Consider the following 22,797-nt stretch of genomic DNA (forward strand, 5'->3'; position numbering starts at 1 on the left):
CCTACTTTGTTGTTTATTTTTATTTATTTTAATTAATTTATTTTACTTTACAATATTGTATTGGTTTTGTCATACATTGACTTCAATCTGCAATGAGTGTACATGTGTTCCCCATCCTGAACCCCCTCCTACCTCCCTCCCCATCCCATCCCACTGGGTCCTCCCAGTGCGTCAGCCCCAAGCACCCTGTATCATGCATCGAACCTAGACTGGTGATTCGTTTCACGTATGATATTTTACATGTTTCAATGCCATTCTCCCATATCATCCCACCCTCACCCTCTTCCACAAAGTCCAAAAGACTGTTCAATACATCTGTGTCTCTTTTGCTGTCTCGCATACAGGGTTATCGTTACCTTCTTTCTAAATTCCATATATATGCGTTAGTATACTGTACTGGTGTTTTTCTTTCTGGCTTACTTCACTCTGCATAATAGGCTCCAGTTTCATCCACCTCATTAGAACTGATTCAAATGTATTCTTTTTAATGGCTGAGTAATATTCCATTGTGTATATGCACCACAGCTTTCTTATCCATTTGTTTGCTGATGGACATCTAGGTTGCTTCTATGTCCTGGCTATATGTCTATGTGTGTGTATATATATATATATATATATACACACACACACACACATAAATAGTGCTGCGATGAACACTGGGGTACAAGTGTCTCTTTCAATTCTGGTTTCCTCAGTGTGTATGCCCAGCAGTGGGATTGCTGGGTCATAAGGCAGTTCTATTTCCAGGTTTTTAAGGAATCTCCACACTGTTCTCCATAGTGGCTGTACTAGTTTGCATTCCCACCAGCAGTGTAAGAGGGTTCCCTTTTCTCCACACCCTCTCCAGCATTTATTATTTGTAGACTTTTGGGTAGAAGCCATTCTGACTGGCATGAGATGGTACCTCATTGTGGTTCTGATTTGCATTTCTCTGATAATGAGTGATGTTGAGCATCTTTTCACGTGTTTGTTAGCCATCTGTATGTCTTTGCAGATGACATGATCCTCTACATAGAAAACCCTAAAGACTCCACCAGAAAATTACTAGAGCTAATCAATGAATATAGTAAAGTTGCAGGATATAAAATTAACACACAGAAATCCCTTGTATTCCTATACACTAACAATGAGAAAACAGAAAGAGAAATTAAGGACACAATTCCATTCCCCATTGCAATGAAAAGAATAAAATACTCAGGAAGATATCTACCTAAAGAAACAAAAGACCTATATATAGAAAACTATAAAACACTGGTGAAAGAAATCAAAGCGGACAATAATACACGGAAGAATATACCATGTTCATGGATTGGAAGAATCAATATAGTGAAAATGAGTATACTACCCAAAGCAATCTATAGATTCAATGCAATCCCTATCAAGCTACCAACAGTATTTTTCAGAGAACTAGAAAAAATAATTTCACAATTTGTATGGAAATACAAAAAACCTCGAATAGCTAAAGCAATCTTGAGAAAGAAGAATGGAAACGGAGGAATCAACCTGCCTGACTTCAAGCTCTACTACAAAGCCACAGTCATCAAGACAGTATGGTACTGGCACAAAGATAGAAATATAGATCAATGGAACAAAATAGAAAGCCCAGAGATAAATCCACACACCTATGGACACCTTATCTTTGACAAAGGAGGCAAGAATATACAATGGAGAAAAGACAATCTCTTTAACAAGTGGTGCTGGGAAAACCGGTCAACCACTTGTAAAAGAATGGAACTAGAACACTTTCTAACACCATACACAAAAATAAACTCAAAATGGATTAAAGATCTAAACGTAAGACCAGAAACTATTAAACTCCTAGAGGAAAACATGGGCCAAATACTCTCTGACATAAATCACAGCAGGATCCTCTATGACCCACCTCCCAGAATACTGGAAATAAAAGCAAAAATAAACCAATGGGACCTAATTAAAATTAAAAGCTTCTGCACAGCAAAGGAAACTATAAGCAAGGTGAAAAGACAGCCTTCAGAATGGGAGAAAATAATAGCAAACAAAGCAACACAAAGAATTAATCTCAAAAATATACAAGAAGCTCAATTCCAGAAAAATAAAAGACCCAATCAAAAAGTGGACCAAAGAACTAAATAAACACTTCCTACTTTTGAAAGTAACAGCATTTTATCCCTAGTCTATACTAGAGCCCTATGGTGGTTTTTAATCATTTCATATATTTCAGTGTATAAAAGTTAAAACTTATTTTTCAATGCTTGAAAATTCTTGATTCTATATAATCTTTCTCCTTTCTCACAAAGCATTTCTCCTCTCTAAACATGGAAGACATGAAGAGAACACTTAAAAAAACAGTTCAAACAACCAGAGAAACTAAGTAAAATTGATCAAGTCTAAAATGTAAATTTTTGAAACCCATCCTCCCAAATACCAACCCTGTTCCAACTTAAATCTACCTCTATGCAATTTGGCTAAGGCATAATAAAACTGAGCCAGCAAAGAATGTAAAAGTATAACAGTACCATAGCTTACCTATTGGTTTATCTAACTGCAGCTACACTACTATTACTCAAGAAATGAAACCAATGATATCATTAAGTCATTTAGGTCTTTATATTTTTAAATCTCATTTCTAAACACCAAAAAGTTTAGCATTATTAAACTGGTGGTGTAAAAATACAGCTAAGGTGTCATCCTCACAGGACAGCTTTGTCACCCACCTGATAGTGATGCAATCGGCCACTCTCTCCTTTGGCTCCTGCATGTCCAACAGTGCCTAAACCGAAACACCCTGCTAGAAACTGCAGCCTCACAGATGTGAGCAGAGTGGATGACTGGAAACCTGAGCTCAATCTGCTTCCTGTCAGAGAGATGCTACCTTTTTCTTCCATTCCAGACAACAGAACAAGTATCTGATGAAGCGCCTCTAAACGGAGCTTGTGAAAAGGTAAAATAAACATATTTTAGAATTCTTCACTGAACTGAGACACAAATAACTCTCTATGTCATAGACAATATATTTCTTAGTGTACAGAAAATTTTGGTATTTCTTAGGAATCTGTTCTATTGACATAAATATTTTGCTATTATGACTTTAAAAATTAAAATATCTCTAAGGTCTCTGCAGCATACTTCAGTATGAAAGAAGTTACACAGTACAGTGGAAAAAGTAGTAAATCTGGATGCAGGAGACCTAGTTTAAAGGCCAGAATAGTCCAATTACTATGCAGTCTTGGAAAACTCACTTAATCTCCTGAGTCTCAGTTTCTTCATGTATAAAATGAGGCTATTAGTACTTTAATCTACTCACAGAACTACTGTGATGCTCATGAGGAGATACATGTGAAGGTTTCAAAAGTGTCAGGTAGTAAGGATATTGCTTTCTTTTCTTATAATACTGTTATATAGAATGAATACTCTTTAGTTCAAGAACTAGAAGAAATATTCCCAGAAGGTCTCAATGTGGTTCTCTTGAACTTTGGGCTCTATCTTCCCTAGGAGGACAAATATCCACCACAGCAGTCAACTGGCCTATTCCTTTTTTTTTTTTTAAATAAACTTTTTATTTAGAAATAATTTTGTATCTATAGAAGAGTTCCTATATACTTTCCCCAAGTTTCTCCTACTGTTAATATCTTACATAATTATGGTATATTTATCAAAAACAAATTAAAATTGGTACAACACTATTAACCAAACCACAGAATTTATTTGGATTTCACCAGTTTCCCCATAATGCCCCTTTTATGTTCCAGGATCCAATCCAGGATATTACACTGCATTTAGTTGTCTTGTCTCCTTTAGTCTGTGACAGTTTCTGTCTTTGTTTTCCATGACCCTGACGCTTACAAAGGGCTGTTCCTGTATTTTATAGTATGTCCCTCAATCTGAGTTTGCCTGATGTTTTCTAATGTTTGGACTACAGACATGGATTTGGGGGAAGAATATTACAAAGTCTCCTTCTTATCATATTATTATCACCATGCATGATATTAGCATAACCTATTAATTATGGTGATATTAATCTTGATCAGTTGGTTAAGGTGATGTCTGCCAGGTTTCTGCAAAGTAAAATTACTTTTCCCCGCCATTTTCATACTCTGGTAGCTCTAAGTCACTAAGTCCAGCTTACTCTTAAGAGGAGGAAAATTAAGCTCAACCTCCTGGCAAGAAGAGTATCAAAGAATTTGAGGACATGTTAAAATCACAATCATTAATAAATATTTTGAGGGAGATACTTAAGAGGCTTTGTTCATTAACTTTAGCATTCATCATTATTACCATGATGTTCTAATCTAGCCCTTTTTAAACAGACAAATGTGTCAAAAATGGAGACTCTAAGAGCAGATCTGTATAGTCACCCACCAATCTTATTATAGTTTCTAGGAGACAAGGAAACACTTAGTGATTAGAGTATCTTGTTCTAAAAGACAGCAATTAAAAATACACTACTGTTCACTGCAAAGAAAATATCAAGTTGCTCCAGTTAAGATAGCAACATCAAAAAGCTCAGGTGAAGGAAAGAGGGAGGCAAGAAGTAGAAGAAAAGGAAAAAATTTTCCTATTAATTGTACATTCAGTGGTTCATAGTCCCTCACAAGGAGTAAACATCAAAAACTTACTTCTGCCCTTAACTGTTGCTGCTCCATTGCAATGATGGAGGCCTGGGGACTTGTAGACATACTTTCCTCTGGCTCTTTAAAACCTGGGGCATTCCCCACATCTCCACTCACAAAGCTTACAACATTTTCAATCAAAGTGTGAACTCCCAAAGACTTGGTAAGATCAAAATCAGACTCAAAGGAATAAGAGGAACTGCACAACCAGTCTCTGTTATGTTTCAGGCGAGTCCACGAGTCACTCAGAGATTCCAATTGACTGTGCATAGGACCTATATACAAACAGAACAAACATGCATCAGTGATGACCAAGTAGAACATACATTCTGAAACTAGATGAGGGCTGAGTGCTGCTATCATACCAACTGGTGAGGAATGGATACTCATGTTTGAATACATGCATGCATTAAGTGAATCTGAGCAAAATGCTTTGCTAAAAAACAATAAACAAACAAAAACTAGAGCAATGTAAGAAAAGAAAGGGAAAGCCCTGTTTAATGTACCAGTGTCTCTGTAAGCGCTTTAGCAACACGCTGCCACAAGAAAAAGAAAGGCAGAAGCTGTTCTCAAAATGCTTAGCTTAAAAGGCTCTGCAGTATTAAACCAGACCATCATTTATGAACACAACAGAACTAGGCATTTAGGACACTGCTGCTAAGATCAACTAGCAATAGAACTTCATCTGATTTAACATTATCATTGCAAAGAGTGAATTAAGATTGTGCAAAGTGTCTACATATCTGCAATGAAATATTACCAAAAAAATGAACATAGAAGGGCAAGTAAACTTAAACAAAAAGGAGACATCATCACCTTTAGGTTTCATTAATGTAAGAAACATTTTCACTGTGTTATATGTATATTTATTGCAGGCTGTGAAACTCCTTTATATAGAAGAAGCAAAGTTTCACAGATAAGAATATATAAGACTTACTATAAAATTATATCTACATAAAATTGCCAAATGGTATAACAATAGTGGCTAATACCATTAGTTTTGCCAAAGGGCATTTTATAGCTTAAAATCTTTACATTAGAAAAATGTTATTATGTGTGATCACAACATTGTCCAAGTCATGTGCCAGCTGGGGCTTTAAATAAATATAACAATGTCTAAATTCTTACAAGCTTTGTCTTTTTTGGTTTAACTGATCTCAGGTACATGAGTTAGATTAATTATACTCTGGCTCATGATATACTCTCATCATTGGTCCATGCATGGCTTGCTTTTGTATTTATAATAAATGTGAACACAAGAAATAGAAAACTTGGCAGAGTACTACCTTTCTGCTCCTCCCCACAACCTGTCTCTCTTCTGTGTCCTGCCACCTAACGCTTTCATTACTGCTGTTAAATACTGTTTTATATGTATGCCCAAGACAAATAATGTTTGGTGTTAGTTGCCTGTGACCTTATAAAAAAGCATCATTTTATATCTTTTTGTATATTATGTTTTCAGTATAATATTGCTAATACTCATTCACATTATTCCATGTAGCCACAGTTCATTTCTTTGAGTGCTGAGGAATATCTTACTGTGTGAACCCACCAAATTTTTCTATTGGGAATGAATTAGGAATGAGGTACCTAATAAAACATGTATTACAAAAATTACATTTGTTACATACTAGATAGAAAAGATTTGGGAAGAGGACTACTAATGCCCACAGAGAAAATGAACTAACACAATATTGACTGTATTAACTTATTTCTGATTTATTATAATGATGTCAGGAAAACCTTAGGACTTCAAATTGAGACACAGGAATTCACAACAGGCAGTTAATATTATAAAGCAGCTATGAAATAATTTATATGAATTCTACTAAAATAATTTAGAATGACAAGAATATATGGTTTATCTGCCTTCCATATTTTAGCAAGAATTCTTAAGATTAAAAAATGTTAGATTTTCAGTTCTATTGAAATAGAAATAACCAGTCTCAAAATTTCCCCTAATTGTATAGCTGATTGTTTTCACAAGTATAACAGAAAAGAGTAAAAATCCAAAGAAAAATGTCATGGATGCATAATGTATTTAATTAAAAATGATATTTAAAAAATAAAGCATGGAATGTGGAATGTGGGGAAAAAAGAATCATTTTTCATTTCTGTAAGCATTCCAAAATCAGAATCTGGATTTAACCTTAACTTACAAATAATATTTTTTGGTTCTTAGCATTGAGCCTATTGGTTCAATAAAAAAATTTCAGAGTAAAAAGTTCTTCTACCTTATAATACTTATAATTATTTTTCAAAATGAAAATAAAATGTGCAAAGAGTTAATGTTAGAACCACATAAGTAAAAGCAACCTTAAAAGATTATCTAGTTCAGTTTCCTCACTTGAGGAAACAGAGGCTCAAAGAAAATTATCTTCTAAATTAATAAAACTAATTCCTTAAGTTTATGGGAAGTGATCTTACAAATACTTGTTGTTAATCAACTCACAAAACATTGATCCATGGGAATTCCACTGCCTGCCTACACAAAGGTTCAATTGTGAAGAATCTACAGGAAGTGAATTGCCTTAATATACTCCAAAATGTCCTATGAAATAGGTAGCCAATGCCCAAATTAAGTCCTCTCTGCAATTTAAAGCAGGGATCAGCAAGCTTTATCTATAAAGAGTCAGTTATTAAATATTTTAGATTTTGTGGATTATTCATGGTTCGTCCAACTACTCAACTCTTCTGTTGTAATGTGAAAGGAGCCATAGATAATACATGAGTGTGGTTGTGTTCCAACAAAACTTGAAAACAAAGATAGCAATTCACATTTAGCCCACTATTCATAGTTTCCTGACCCCTAATTTAAAACATGCAACTTATTAAGTGTATAGACCAAACAAAACTTTGTATGAACAAAAGAAAGAACAAGAAAGACGCTACTCGAAAGCATTAGGATAAATAAATGAATTTTTATAACCAAAATGTTTAGGCTGATATCAAAAATACTTTGAAACACAAAATCTCATAGTATGGAAATGAGAGATGAAAAACTATAATTAAAAAAAAATTATAATAACCTAATAACTAATTTGTTCTGTACTGTTTTGTCTGACTATAGGAAATACTGTGTCTGAAAAGCGTATCAAAAGCCTCTATAGAGTAACTGTGACTGACCCAATTCTTACTTAATATTAATTCAGAGTCTCCTACTATAAAAGGAAAATATGAAATCCAACAAGAAATTTGAGATTGTTTACTTGTCCTTGTAACTTGGTTCTTAGGTGGAATTTTCAAAATGAACATGGCAGAGCTGCAATACATACTTTATAAACCATAAAATATGTAGGCAAGCTAAAAGGGGAAAAAAATTAAACATGCCATCATGTACTTGCTTGAAGCTCTTCTTTTTTCTGGGGCTCAACTGGCCAAAAAGGAGTAAATACACTACCACAACAAGAATCAGAAGACAAAAGGAGAAATTTCATACAGGAGACAACATTGACATTTGTTCTTCTTTATACAATCTAATTTGAAATGCATAGATAAAATAGCATTTCACCCATACAAGTCATACCATGAAACACACATGTTGATAAATGTTTCTGATATTATTTAGCAATAAAACACAAAGACCTGGGGCAAGGTGGTGAAATCAAACCATGATGCTCCTTCTTAAATTTCTGCTTTGGTATCTCCATCATTTTTCACTGATTATATCAGCTTTAGCTTAAATACAAAAACTAAAGTATCTGCAAAAAGGTACTGTCATTCAGTAAAGAAGGTGCTCAGTTCTACACAACTATAGCAAATCTTTTACATATTTATCAAAGTACCCAAATACTAACAAGTTTAACAGGTTTTGTCAAGAATTTTGACAAGTTATTATGACAATTAAATGGGTTAATATGTTTGAAGTGATTAGCACGATACCTGGCATATAGCAAAGTTTTTACTTGTCTAATGAATTCAAATTTGATATTACTTCTGGGGTGCTAAGCAGAAATATGGATCACCTGTCTCTTTTTAAAGTAATTTACGATTTTTTTTTTATTTAGAATTTAGCTCTGATGAGCAAGTTGGCTGAACTCAATTTGTTTGCTCACTTTACTCCTTCCTACCATATTCACTTTCTTGGACCAAGAGCTTGTACCAAGTGTGAAACATTAACTGGAATGAGGGGAAAAGAAGCATTCATGGCTCAACAGCATGAATTCCAATATCCCCAATGTCCAAATTATAGGCACTAGGCCCTCTCAAGGAGTATCTCTGGAGACATATTAAGAGCAGCTAAATGTGTATACAACCATTAATTGTCATTAATTTATCCATTTAGTTTCAATAACAGATGCAATTAAATATTGCTATCTCTAATTTCTCTTACTAAACTTTTAATAACTCAGGACTACTAGACTAATAAATAAAAAAGGAAAGTGAGAGAAAAAAGTTTACATTTTCTCCTCAAAATACTGGAAAGGGATAAATAAGCACATAAAAGAATTCTCACTTGGCTGGACATCTGCTTGTCCTTCATAGCTCAAGTCAGAATCAGAACACCTGAACTGCTCCAAAAAGTTCTCAGACTTGGTATGTTCATCTGCCCAACTGAAGATAAGCATGTTATAGCTTATGACATTTGGTCCATTTTGACAATAAATAAGGAAAAAACAGAGTGGTTTATTTTACCATCATTTAAGAACAAAACAAAACAAAACAAAACCCCACTGTGGTCAGAGGGTAATCTCTAAATACACATGAGTTTAAAAAATTCTTTTGAAAATATAATGTTCCAAGTGTATTTTCAATGTTAATTTCTTTAAAAAAAAAAGAAATTCATTATAATTAAATAAATGAAACTAGTAAGTATACATTTTCATTGTTTAATCCACAAACACTATGATTCATGAGATTGAAAAGTATTTTTGCTGCTCTTCCTAAAACAGTAATTCTTCCATTTTCTAGTCACCTACTTCTAGGAACAAAGCTATCAGCAAAATTTTTGCCTGAGAACATTAAGATATAAAATGATTACTAGAATAAACTGGTACCACATTAAGTGATATTATCATAATTAACATAATAACAAGTTTGCCTCTCTATTATAACCTCCTAAATGGGTAATTTAAACAAATTTTTCCCATGAGGTCCTATTTATTTGCCTGTTTCCAATAAAATAAAGTTTCAAGAACTTGACAGGTCTTGGCACTATCTTGAACTTTTGGAAAAGTTGGCTTACCCATAAACTGGACTTGGATAATTAATTCATTTGTATCTACTTAGCTCTAAAACCACATGAAATCTACTTACAGGGCAACTGATTAAAATTATGAACAGGGAGCAAATCTAGGATAGTTAAAGTGTCATATTAATTTCTAAGTAATTTACACTTGAATTCTAGGTTATTCTTAATTCAAAGCTAAAAATAACACTTTTTGTTTTATTCCAAAAATTACTCTGCTACATGCTGACTGCTGCTGCTACATGCTGACATAGTTATCATAAACTGAATCTCAAATTTATATTTTCATAAGCATAATAAATATCTGAGAGAAAAGTAATTTTAGCCAATGGAATAACACTTATGAGTATACCAGTATAGTAGGAAGCTCTTAATATGACAGGTTGGATCCCTTATGCTACTCAATGAGTTTGAAGCCGTCTTTTTATTAATATAACATAAAAATCAAAGCAACAACTTTCACCTGAGCTAACCAAAATTAGGAAGGTAAAAATGTTCCAAAAATTTAATTCCTAACTCAAGTGGTTAAAGAAAATGATACTTCTGGCTAATTATGGCACATGAACTGCCAATTTTCAAAGAATTAGAAAACAATAAAATACACATTACATACGACATTTCTTTGATATCACATATACTCTATAGTATTTTTGGAACCCAGCAGCTTTGATATGTTATAGTACTAAAAGTACCAGCTCTAGTCCTCATAACTCCTAATAGTTCAAAAAAATCATTCTTAGTATTCTAAGTATAAATACCAACATTTCTTCTAAGTTACAAACACAAAAATGAAAAAACTGTGTGTGCATTGCTTCCTCTAATTTCTCAGTTTTCCCTTCTCACTTTTTTCCCTGTAGGTAAACCTAACATCCTGCCAAGGAAGCTATCGAGAGAAGGGTTCAATTCTGAAATATAAAAGATTTAATATCAGGAGGAAAAAAGTTTTCCCACCAGCTCTTAGGAAATTGCCACTAGCAGCAACTTCTAACACTTCACATTTTCACAACCACAGAATAAATGGGTTTAATTACAAATGCAAATTAATAAAGAATAATACTCGGTGAGTTTTTAGTTACCTTGGATTTGTATTATCTAAAACTGTTCTTTCCATCTATTGGTACATATAAACAAGAGTTAACTATATTATTCATTAAGATACAGCTTTTTTTTTTTTTTTATACAGCTTTTAACAAATAAATTTAACTCTTGATAACACTCTAAAATTGCTCCTCATGGGAAAATTTCATTTTTAGAAATCACCTGTTTATTTCTTACATGTTTTATCTTGAGAGGTAAACAGGAAAAAAAATTAGAAACTCTCAGTTTAAAAGTGTATATATGTGTATGAAAGGTGAGTGAGGTAAAGAGCTCTTCCTGTAACACCATCTGAACTACAGGAACTATACCAGTGAGCTAAAGTATAGAAAATTATGTCAATAACTCCTCCACAATATAAAGTACTGCTTCCAGAATCCACAAAATTTTAAAAAAGTCAAAACACGACAAATGAGAAACAGAACCGATTTTTAACTCCTATACATTCCCAGACTTTTAAGAGTATTATTTTCAAGAAAATGATCTCCCTCTTAACTTTTCTGACAAAATGTTTCTAATTTTTTTACAATAATGCTTCAATGACATTCAGATCTAAATACATCAGATATAAAAAGAGCTACTTAATTTAATCATACATTTAATATTTAATCCTCACCTCTCTTTCTATGAGATGATGCCAAATCCAAATCAACATTTCGTCTTCCACTCTGTTAAGTTAAAAACAAATAATAAAATTTAATTGTGAAAATAATTTCAAGATTAAGACTTGAGAGTACTAGAATAAAAAATAATCTATATAATTATTGCAATGTGCTACTTATTCACCAGTCAACTCAGGCTAAGAAAACAAGTCTCTAAAAACCCAGTGAAAACAGCTCAAGAAAGCTCAGGCACATGACTCTGAGAAACTAATACACAAAATCAATGTGCACATTAATTAACAGTGTAAAGCAGCAGAACTTTTTCTTTGTCATCACCGTTTCCTCTTTGAAATCGTTGTCTTTTATCTTCCAAACACAGTATGATCTCTTATTAATACCCTCAAGATGCCTAAAGCCCCTGTAGCAAAGTCTCATTTTCCAAAATTACTACTTGTTCTACCTTCACTTTCTATTGGTTCTAAAATTATTAGCCTTGGCTAGGTGTACAGAAGAAGAGAATCTTATAAATCCACACTAACAGAAGACTAAGACAGTCCTAAGCCTTCTAGTTGTATTTTAACAGGTTTTTTAAAACCTGTTAAAATAAAGAAATCTCAAATTGGTGAAACTGCAGTCAGCTTAATAAAACAGTGCAGGCTTTTAGGAAGAACAGAAGTATATTTCTGTGTGCGTGTGTTGAGGAGGCACTGGTGACAACTATCTACTCTCTCTTATGTAAAGACAACCATATACTGGTTGTCTGTATAAACCCATAACTTAGATTTATGCACAGATATGACATTAGGATCTCAGCAATTTCAACTGCACTCTATCACACAATAAAAAAGTTGGTGGCAAAGAAGAAAGTCTGCAGAAGTGACAAAAACAGATCTATTTAGGAAACGTTATTTGGAAAATCTTTTCCTGGTAACCCACATTGTGGATAAATACATTTTGTTTTACATACACACACACACACCAGAAATAAGCATGCTACCAGGCCATTTGGTGCTGGAAAAAACAACAAAGAGTTGTCATGATACCTGAAAATATTACCATGTCATGCAATGTAACATTTTTATCAAACAGTACCTTTGCCATTAGGGATTACTGAAGAAATTTATCTCAGGCCTCAGAACCAGAAATATCTCAGTTTTTCTCGAAAATAAAAACTTTTTACTTTTTGTTTTTATCTTTTAGTCATTGTGAACCATGCAACTCATATTTTTCCTATTCAGTGGCCCATATCTAGGAGAACATTACAGGATACATGAGGAGGTATGCAAATCTTACTCAGGACTTTATTTTCCTCTCTCAGCTTCTTCTAGTCCTAATTCATTCTCTTATACTTTTATAAATAGTATTTACTTTTGAATGGTAAATCCATTTTTTTGTGAAAGAAGTGGGTAGGGAAATGAGGGAGGTAGATTAGGAGAGTATAGTAAGAAATGATGGTAAGTACAACATTTGCCAATCAAACAGTTAAACTTGGGTTTAACTGTGTAACTGTTGACTTAGGTTTCTCTGTTTACTAAAACAAGAGAAACAGATAATATATCACATAAAACTCTTCATAAAAGAAGATTAAAACACAGGTTTAGCATTAAGCTGATTAACTTCAGTTATTTTAAGAAAGCATTTCATTCATTAACAATTCAGGATAAATAAGTACTACTAGATGTTAAAGATATGAATGATAATCCTAAATGAACTCAGACAGAAGGGTAACATATTTCAGCTGGAAAATTTCACATTGCCCCCATGGCTTGGTCCTCTTTGTCTATATGAGGCTCAAAACTGAAGGCTCAGCCTAGGTCTCCTCATCAACAAGAGAATTTGCTCTCTCTAGTTCTTGATTTTTCCACTTCTTATGACACTATCTCTCTAAATATTCCATAAAAGATGATCAAAAGTCTATCTTTTTTAAAATTATGTTTATTAATTTTTTTTAAACTATAGAAACCAGACTTGGCAGTTAGACCTAAGTTCAACCCACCTCCATTTATTCGTCTTCCTATTATGTTGTGAAAACATAACTTTCAGCATTTTCAGTTTAAATTGTATTCCTAAACTTGTTTTTCACAACAACCCAGGGAGGCAAGCATAACAGGCAGAGATATTCCCCATCTCAAAGATAAAAATGCTGGAGCTCAGAAAGCTAAAAGTGTCAGGCCCCAGATCAAAATAAACAGTTTTGTGATTAAATCAGATTTCATTGTTTATTTCCAAAAAGTATGCCACTTTAACTCTCATTTTTTACCTTTTCATATCAGTTGAAATAATTGTCAATTATTTACAATGTGCAAAGCACAATGTTGGAAATATGAGGGGCGCTAAAAAAGGAACTCTAGAACTCTGAAGAGGTCTATTGGAAAGAAATACTAATAATATATAAGTAAATCCAACAACTAGAGACAGTTCACAAGCAGCAACAGAGTTCCAGTGCAGCCAAAAATTTAAAAATTAATAAATAAAATTTTTTAAAAATTAAGTAAGTCCAACATGAGACAAATCATTAGTGGTTTATTAGAGCTACTAACAAACTGCCAGGGAAACAACAAAGTCACTGTTGAGTAATCTTAGGTAAACTTTTGGAAGAGGTGACATTTTAACCAGTCCTTAGAAGAAAGGCAAGACTTCATCAACAAAGGAAAAGGACATTTAAGACAAACAATCATTGAGCAGAGGCCCAAAAGGTATGTTTGGGGTCTGGCGGATGGACTACTATGCTATGGCAAAATTGCAGGTTACTGCAAGGAAACATGCTTCAAAAGCAGGCAGGTAACATTTTCCAGAATCTTTGATTTCTGGGCAGTCACTGAGTTTTTTTGGTTTTTTGTTTTTTTTTTTTTTTAAATAAGAAGGCAGCATGAATAAGAAAGTAGCATGACCAGCAGGTGTTCTGCTGTTGAAGTGTGTTCTTGTTTTGGGTGTTTTTAAGAGCTCCAGCTCTGGCAGCAATATCGAAGGAGAGGGACTGGAAAAGGCAGGGAGATCAGTTTGAAAACTACCCATTTCAGGCAAAGGTAACAAGGGCCTAAATTAAAGAGCTGAAAGAACAAATAGGCACAGAAATTTTACCAAAATAGATCAAATATTCATTTTTTAAAAAAATATTTAATGACTATCTACTGTGTGCCAAGCACTACAGGTACTTGAGATACAGCCATGAAAAAATCAGCAAACATTTCTGTCCTCAGGGAACTTATATTCTAGTGTAGGTAAGAGAAACTGATAAATACAGCAACTAAATAATGCTAGGTACTCGGCGGGGGACGGGTATCAGCTTCCCTGATAGCTCAGTTGGTAAAGAATCCATCTGCAATGCAGGAGACCCTGGGTCAGGAAGAGCTGCTGGAGAAGGGATAGGCTCCCCATTCCAGTATTCCTGGGCTTCCTTTGTGGCTCAGCTGGTAAAGAATCCACCTGCAATGCAGAAAATGCAGGAGACCTGGATATCAGCTTCCCTGATAGCTAGCTCAGTTGGTAAAGGATCCACCTGCAATGCCAGAGACCCTGGGTCAATCCCTGGTATGGGAAGATCCCCTGGAGAAGGGAAAGGCTACCCACTCCAGTATTCTGGCCTGGAGAATTCCATAGACTGTATAGTCCATGGGGTCACAAAGAGTCGGACACAACTGAGTGACTTTCATTTTCACTGTGGGGGTAGAGTGGGAGGGACAGAACAAGGCAAAGTGGACAATGAGTGAACATCTGAAAAGGAGAGCAAACTGGAGTTTCAAATAGAGTGGTCAGGGTAGGCATCACCAAAAGAGTAACATTGGAACAAAGGGTTGAAATAAGGGCATCTGCCTGCAGACAACAGTATTACAATTAGAAAAAACGGCCATGTAAAGGTCCTATGGGGAAGCTGTGTGGTATGTTCACGCAAAACCCAAGAGGTCAGTGTGGCAAGAAGGAGGGTCATCAAGGAGGAGAGGAGCAGCAGAGGAGACCAGAAAGGAGTGAGACCAGGATATGTAGAATGGTACAGATCCCTATAAGTCACTGGAAGTTCTGAGAATTGTCACAGTTAGGAGAATAAATAAAGAGACTGATCAACTTGGAAAATCAAAAGGACAGAAAGGAATTCTCAGTAGATGGTAAGACTGAGAATGTGAAATCAGGACACAGAGATACTAATGGGAATGAAGAAGAAAAGGAGGAAGAACAAACAAAAACATACAATGAAACTTGCTTGAAGACACTGTTAAACCTTCCTAGAGGAGGAATCTTTCACACTTAGAAGTTTCTTTTAAACAATAGCTTCATATTTATGTAGCATTCCATACTTCTCAAAAACACTTTCACATCTATTTTCTCTGTTCACACAAGAGAGGAATTTCAGAGCTAAAAATGGACTGCATTAATCAATCCAAAAACTACAGGCTAGAAACTATAAAACTCTTGAAGGAAAACACAGGCAGAACACTCCTTGACATAAAGCACAGCAAGAGCCTCTTTGACCCACCTCCTAGAGTAAATGGAAATAAAAACAAAAATAATCAAATGGGACCTAATTAAACTTAAAAGCTTTTGCACAGCAAAGGAAATTATAAATAACATGAAAAGACAACCTTCATAATAAGAGAAAATAATTGCAAATAAAGCAACTGAAAAAGGATTAATCTCCAAAATATTCAAGCAGCTCATGCAGTTCAATATCAGAAAAGCACATAACCCAATAAAAAACAGGAAGAAGATTTAAACAGACATTTCTCCAAAGGAGATATACAAATGGTCAACAAACACTTGAAAAGATGCTCAACATCGCTCCTTATTAAAGAAATGCCAACCAAAACTACAGTGAGGTATCACCTCACACTGGTCAGAATGGCCATCATCAAAAAATAAATGTTGGAGAGGATGTGGAGAAAATGGAACCCTAGTACTGTTGGTGGGAATGTAAACTGATACAGCCACTATGGGGAATAGCATGGAGATTCCTTTAAAAACTAGGAATAAATCTACCATATGACCAAGCAAACCCACTACTGGGTTTGCTTGAGAAACCCACAATTCAAAAAGACACATGTACCCCAGTGTTCACTGAAGCACTATTCACAATGGCCAGGACATGGAAGCAACCTAGATGTCCATCGACAGATGAATAGATAAAGATGTGGTACATGTATACAGTGGAATATTACTCAGCCATAGAAAGGAACGAATTTGAGTCAGTTGAACTGGGGTAGATGAACCTAGAGCCTGTTAGACAGAGTGAAGTAAATCAGATAGTGAAAAATAAATATCATATATTAATGCATATATATGGACCTAGAAAAATGGTACTGATGTACCTATTTGTAGGGCAGAAATAGAGATGCAGATCTAAAGAATGAACTTGTAGGCACAGCAGGGGGAAAGAGAGGGTGGAATAAATTGAGAGAGTAGCACTGAAATATATATACATCACCAAGTATAAAACAGACAGCTAGTGGGAAGTCACTGGGGAACTCAGCCTGTGTTTTGTGCTATCCTATCCCCCTAGAGGGATAGGATAAAAGGTGGGGAGTAGGAGGGAAGGAAGCTCAAGAGGGGATATTTATTTATTTATTTATTTATATTGGAGAAGGCAATGGCACCCCACTCCAGTACTTTTGCCTAGAAAATCCCATGGACGGAGGAGCCTGGTAGGCTGCAGTCGATGGGGTCGCTAGAGTCGGACACGACTGAGTGACTTCACTTTCACTTTTCACTTTCATGCACTGGAGAAGGAAATGGCAACCCACTCCAGTGTTCTTGCCTGGAGAATCCCAGGGATGGGGAAGCCTTGTGGGCTGCCATCAATGGGGTCGCACAGAGTCGGACACGACTGAAGCGACTTAGCAGCATATATATATATACTTACGGCTAATTCACATTGTTGTAAGGCAGAAACCAACACAACATTGTTAAGCAATTATTCTCCAAAAAAATGTTAAAAAAAAAAAAGCTCTTCAGCAGTAGAATCAGGGTCAGTAGCCAAGTCTAAAACAGTAGTCAAGTCTAACACATTACCACATACACAACAGGCACTACTATCCTCGTATCACACAATGAGACACTAAGGCCCAGAGAGGTAAAGTAGCACATACAGATTCACATAAAAGGCACAGGAACAGTCAAAATGAAAATCTAGCTATCAATTCCAAGTCCAAAGCTACCCAAATAGAAGCTATCAGACTGTTCTCATTCTGTAATTTATTTAACCCATCACACTACAGCACACATTACTTCCTACTTCTTATATAGATCAGCATCTTATTTCTTTGATTTTTACCTTAAATGCCTGCAATCCAGATCCTGAGGCTTTTTTGATAGGTAACTGAGAGCTACTGAAAGATTTTAAGTAGAGGAGGTAAAAACAGATTTGTATTTCAGGAATATTATTCTAGTGAAATGTTGAAGACAGGTATAAGACAAGAGAGGGAACCAGTTTGAAGGTTTTGTACTAGGCCAGGCAAAAGAGAAGAAAAATTTGAGACAGAACAGTGGCAGGAAGGATGGACAGGACATATTAGAAAGGTATTAGGAGTAAAATTTTCAAGGTCGGACTAATTGGACTGTGCAGAGTGAGGAGGACCAGGAAACAAGAAAAAGTAGAGGCAAGGATGCAGAGAAGGCAATGGCAACCCACTCCACTGCTCTTGCCTGGAAAATTCCATGGACGGAGGAGCCTGGTAAGCTGCAGTCCATGGGGTCGCTAGGAGTCGGACATGACTGAGCGACTTCACTTTCACGCATTGGAGAAGGAAATGGCAACCCACTCCAGTGTTCTTGCCTGGAGAATCCCAGGGATGGGGGAGCCTGGTGGGCTGCCGTCTATGGGGTCACATAGAGTCAGACATGACTGAAGCTACTTAGCAGCAGCAGCAGAGGCAAGAATGAACTTATGTTTCCAGCCTGGGGAGTTAATACTAAGATACTGGATGGGAAACAACAGGTTTGGGAGAAAAACGAGTTTATTTTTGGATAGGTTAAGATTGTGGTCACCTGACATGTTCAGGTAGAATGTCCATCAGGGAGTGAGATACACGAACTTTGAGTTTAGGAAGAAGTCAGGGCTAAAGAAAGTAATCTGAGAGTCACTAACATACAGGTGATAAATACCTATGCAATAAAGTTATCTCATTTCTCTTAAAAGTTCTTTTTAAAAAAACATTTTTGTCTAAAACAAATGTATATTACTTACTCTAACCAAACTCTTATGTATTTATACAAAAATCCTTTACTGAATCTAGGTATACCTACCAGTGCGTAACCCTCTTCATCTGATTCAGGCTGAGACAAATCAGATTCACTCCTCGATTTGATCAGTCTATAATTTGGACTTGCGTGGACTAGCCGGCTCTCTGCAGTAAGACTTTCACTCCTGTCTCACATGCACAAAGAAAAGTTTTTCGATTTGGGACTGTTAGTGAACATAAAATTGAATGGAACTAGCAGCATAGAGATAAAACACACACACAGTGAAGAGTAATTATGACTGCTGATGGAAAATCCTGGCTCTCAGTTAGGTCTAAGTACAAAGTCTACTTAATCAATTACAGAGATATGCAAATATTTTCATATGTTTCTCAACTACTATTGCTTATATGTATGAAAAACTGTGCTGTCTCATTTAATCAGAAATTTATACTCCAGGTTGAACTAGGATCACTCTATACATTAAATTCATCTGTCAATTTGTATTTCCTCCTCCATGTCTGTGTTAACCTCAGAATAAATCATTTCAATGCATACAGAAACAAAGGGAGAAGAAATGTTTTAAGTTTCTACTCAGTCCCACCTGGTCATAAGTCCACCCCCTTCAGAGGTACTTGTGGAAGGCTGCTGCAACTGTCCTTCTTCCCTTCGCTTCTGAAGCTCCTCAATCACAGGACTTACTCCTAATATTAACAGGGCACATCGATGGATCACGGAGTTGCAGGCAGCAGTGTACACATCCTGACCCTCAGGAAGGTCTGTGCTCACCCTTCGCTCTTGCTGAGCCTGAGGAGGTGGATCATCAGCTCGAGCCCCAGACCCTGCCCCACTGTTCATTCTATCTCGATCTCGGCTACGAGCTACTTCACGGGCTGAGAGGAAACACTGAAAGATTTCTGTAACATGCAACACAAAAACAAGGTCTTAACACATGGGGAGAGAAGAGCAAAGAAAATAACAATAAAAATAGTCAAAAAGTTTGGACCAAAAACTTACTGAAAGAGGGAAAATTATTTTTTAGACATTAAATACAGCATCTAAGTAAAAATTTTACCGAAAATATATGTATAATACTAAACTTATAAAAATTACAATAGGAAATACTCATGCCTTTATAGAATTTAGATTTGGTTGATTCTATTTCTACTCTTATGAGTTTGATCAGTAGTTTGCAAAGTGTGGTTCCAGAAGAGCAGCATCAACATCATCCAGGCACTTGCTAGAAATGAAAAATACTGTGCCTCACTCAGACTGTCTAAATCAGAAGCTCTAGGCACGGAGCCAGCAATCTGTGTTTGAACAAGCCCTCCAGCTGATTTTGAAGGCCATCATAGTTTGAGAACCACTGGGTTAGATAAAAATAACTGCCCATTTCTGAAATGTTCACAATCTTGGTTTGAAAATTGTCAGGATACAAGAGAAAAAGACAAAGTTTAAGTTGCATTAGTTTAAATGAAAAGCTCTTTTTCCCCTTCCAAAGTCCATATAATTCCTAACATCTACACGTTGTTGTATTTTGAACATATTAAATAAGCACAACCATTAAAGGTCTTTGCTGAAACAGAACTGGATTCTACTAAATGTCCATCTAATGCCAGCCCTCCCCAATTTACAAGTGTAAAAAGTCAGTGGGTTTAACAAGGTTCTGATGCAGTGGTAGATATTTCACAAGAGGAAAAGAATATTTTGCTCAAATTTGAGTGAAGGTGGTATTTTTAACGGAGAAACTAGGCAAAAAAGTTAGTAAAATACTAGGGTCATCTATTAATATGGAAGTGGTGGTAGTGGTGGTTTAGTCACTAAGTAATGTCTGAGTCTTGCAACCCCAAGGACTGTAGCCCATCAGGCTCCTCTGTCCATGAGTTTTCCCAGGCAAGACGTTTGCTATTTCCTTCTCCAAATATGGAAATACAAACTTTAAAATAGATCTGTATATTTCAAGGTATTATGATAATATATTCATTATGCTATTGAAAGTCCCTTATTTCTAAGAAAAACAAACCAATGAACTAACAGTCCAGAGCTGGAAACCAGTTAAAGTAATAAAGAGAATTGTCACTGGAATTCTGGGCAGACTTGGTTCTAATTTCAGCTGCTACTACTTGTGGCCCTAGGCACATAATTTTCCCTCCTTAAACCTGAGTTTGTCCATCTTTAGAACAAGGTAATACTAGAAATCATCTGATAAGACTGAGAGGATTATGAGTTAATCTATGTGAAGCATTTGACCCAAAGGCCAGCATATAATTGATACTCAAAAACGGTATTTAGTTTAAAAATTATTACACTCTGGTTAACTATAATGCTTTATTACACAGTAATTGAAGTTATATTTTGTTACTGTGCTTTTCCCCTTTAGTCTTTGCTTTCAGGAATTTCTAAACTAAACCTTCAGTTCAGTTCAGTTCAGTCACTCAGTAGTGTCTGACTCTGTGACCCCATGAATCGTAGCACGCCAGGCCTCCCTGTCCATCACCAACTCCCGGAGTTCACTCAAACTTACGTCCAACCTTAAGCTCATCCAAAAATGTTCCCTCAGCCTAGGTTTTAAAACTATAACTGTTCTCTGGGAATTCCCCGGTGGTCCAGTGGTTAGGACTCAGCATCACTCTCACTGCCGGGACCCAGGCTCAATCCCTGGCCACGTGGTAAGGCACCCCTCAAAACTATATTGTATATATTGTATATAATTATAATTATCCTCCTATTCTTCATCTCTAATTCCCTCTTCTCCATTTGGACCTTATATTTTTTCTTGTTTTAATAGGCTTTGGCCTTGTTTTGAGCTATCTCAAAATCATTTTTAGAAATATGCAAAACACAAATAAACCGGTAACAAATTAAGTGTCAAACTGAAGAATATAGACAACCTCAACACCAAATGCAGAGATGGCCATGTTTTAGGCTACGAAACTGAATATATACTTTAACTTGACATAGCCAAATCACTCAAAAAATACTAACAAATATTTAAAAGTTTTGGGATTTCTCTTTAACCATTTAAATGATTACATTTTAAAACTACCTGTAGCCTTATAATATAAAAGCATGAAAAATGTCATTCACCAGCCAATAATATTCTCATGTAATATTCTCAACCAACAATATTATCTCTTGCTTTCTACTGAAAACAGCAGTATAGTCAGTGGGTGAAGTTTATAATTTAAAAAGTTCTGCGTATGGTCTCTCTCCTCCTCACCACTTAGAAGTCAGTCAGGCGAATGGACAATTTGGTACCCCTAGAGAACATACTTTGAATGACCCTATTCAATGGACACGACCCTAGTCTCTGGACACGACTGAGCGACTGATCTGATCTGATCTGATTCAATGACTCATGGGCATCACTTCATGAATGAAACTTAGTGAAACAGGTACTATTTCCAAAAGCCTGCATATACAGCTTTTCAGCCCCAAACCCCCAATCCAATAGCTTGAATGGAACTAACACAGTTTTAAGAGCTGAAACATTAGCTAACCAGATCATCAAGAGAATATAGGATCCTTTTAGAAAAACTGTAAAGAAATGTTTGCCTCTCTCTTCTGTAGTCAGTTTCCCTACCAAAAAGAATGCCACAGTGTGTATCTGTAAAGCAAAGGGTGTACTCACTGCCAGCTGTCATCACTTCGTGTTCTCGTTCTTCCTCCTCATCCTCTGGCTCTGGATGTCCTTCTTCCCGATCTCGCTCAGCCTGTTCTTCCATTTCAGCTTCTTCATCAATGGTCCGGGTAAATGAATGCTCCTGAGGATCAACATCTGCGGAGTCTTGGTTTTCCGAGATCTTAAAGAAATAATCAGAGCTACACTAAATATATATATTATAATTTTGAAAAAATCATTAAAACCTTGATTCTTTATCATGAAAAATAATGTTAACAGCAATAAGAACTTACAAATTTTACCACAAAAACACAAAAGATATACTGGATAAATCTGAAGAGATTAGAAAGAATGTATAGAGACAACTCACTAAGCTCTCTTCCTCAACATTTTGATTGTTCTGCTGTAAACTGCTAAATTAAAATGACCTGAGTACGACAATAAGCATAAAAGGTAATTAAAGAACATGAAATTTAATTCTATTCAGTCTCCCTCAAGTTGTCTATGTTATTGCTACTCTGTATGAATGTTTAA

General features: G+C 35.6%; 1 protein-coding gene across 39 annotated transcripts in view; it reads right to left on the reverse strand.

Annotated features, from left to right (window-relative positions):
• Positions 1-22,797, reverse strand: part of HERC1 (HECT and RLD domain containing E3 ubiquitin protein ligase family member 1) — a 214,403-nt gene that overhangs the window by 89,704 nt on the left and 101,902 nt on the right. For 19 of the 39 annotated variants that reach the window (XM_086321411.1, XM_086321423.1, XM_086321414.1 and 16 more), the window contains 6 exons: positions 22,273-22,444; positions 19,246-19,558; positions 18,708-18,828; positions 11,489-11,540; positions 4,596-4,864; positions 2,694-2,909 (listed from right to left, as the gene is read on the reverse strand). In XM_086321411.1, coding sequence (XP_086177537.1) covers positions 2,694-2,909; positions 4,596-4,864; positions 11,489-11,540; positions 18,708-18,828; positions 19,246-19,558; positions 22,273-22,444 — 1,143 coding nt within the window. Of the gene's footprint in view, positions 1-2,693; positions 2,910-4,595; positions 4,865-9,045; positions 9,175-11,488; positions 11,541-18,707; positions 18,829-19,245; positions 19,586-22,272; positions 22,445-22,797 lie in introns of all 39 variants that reach the window. The other 20 variants (XM_086321393.1, XM_086321420.1, XM_086321412.1 and 17 more) reach the window with 2 other exon arrangements.

The sequence above is a fragment of the Bos grunniens genome, chromosome 10, assembly GCF_055505025.1.
Source record: "Bos grunniens cultivar Pamir isolate PY7600 chromosome 10, Bosgru_T2T1.0, whole genome shotgun sequence".
NCBI classification, from domain to species: domain Eukaryota; kingdom Metazoa; phylum Chordata; class Mammalia; order Artiodactyla; family Bovidae; genus Bos; species Bos grunniens.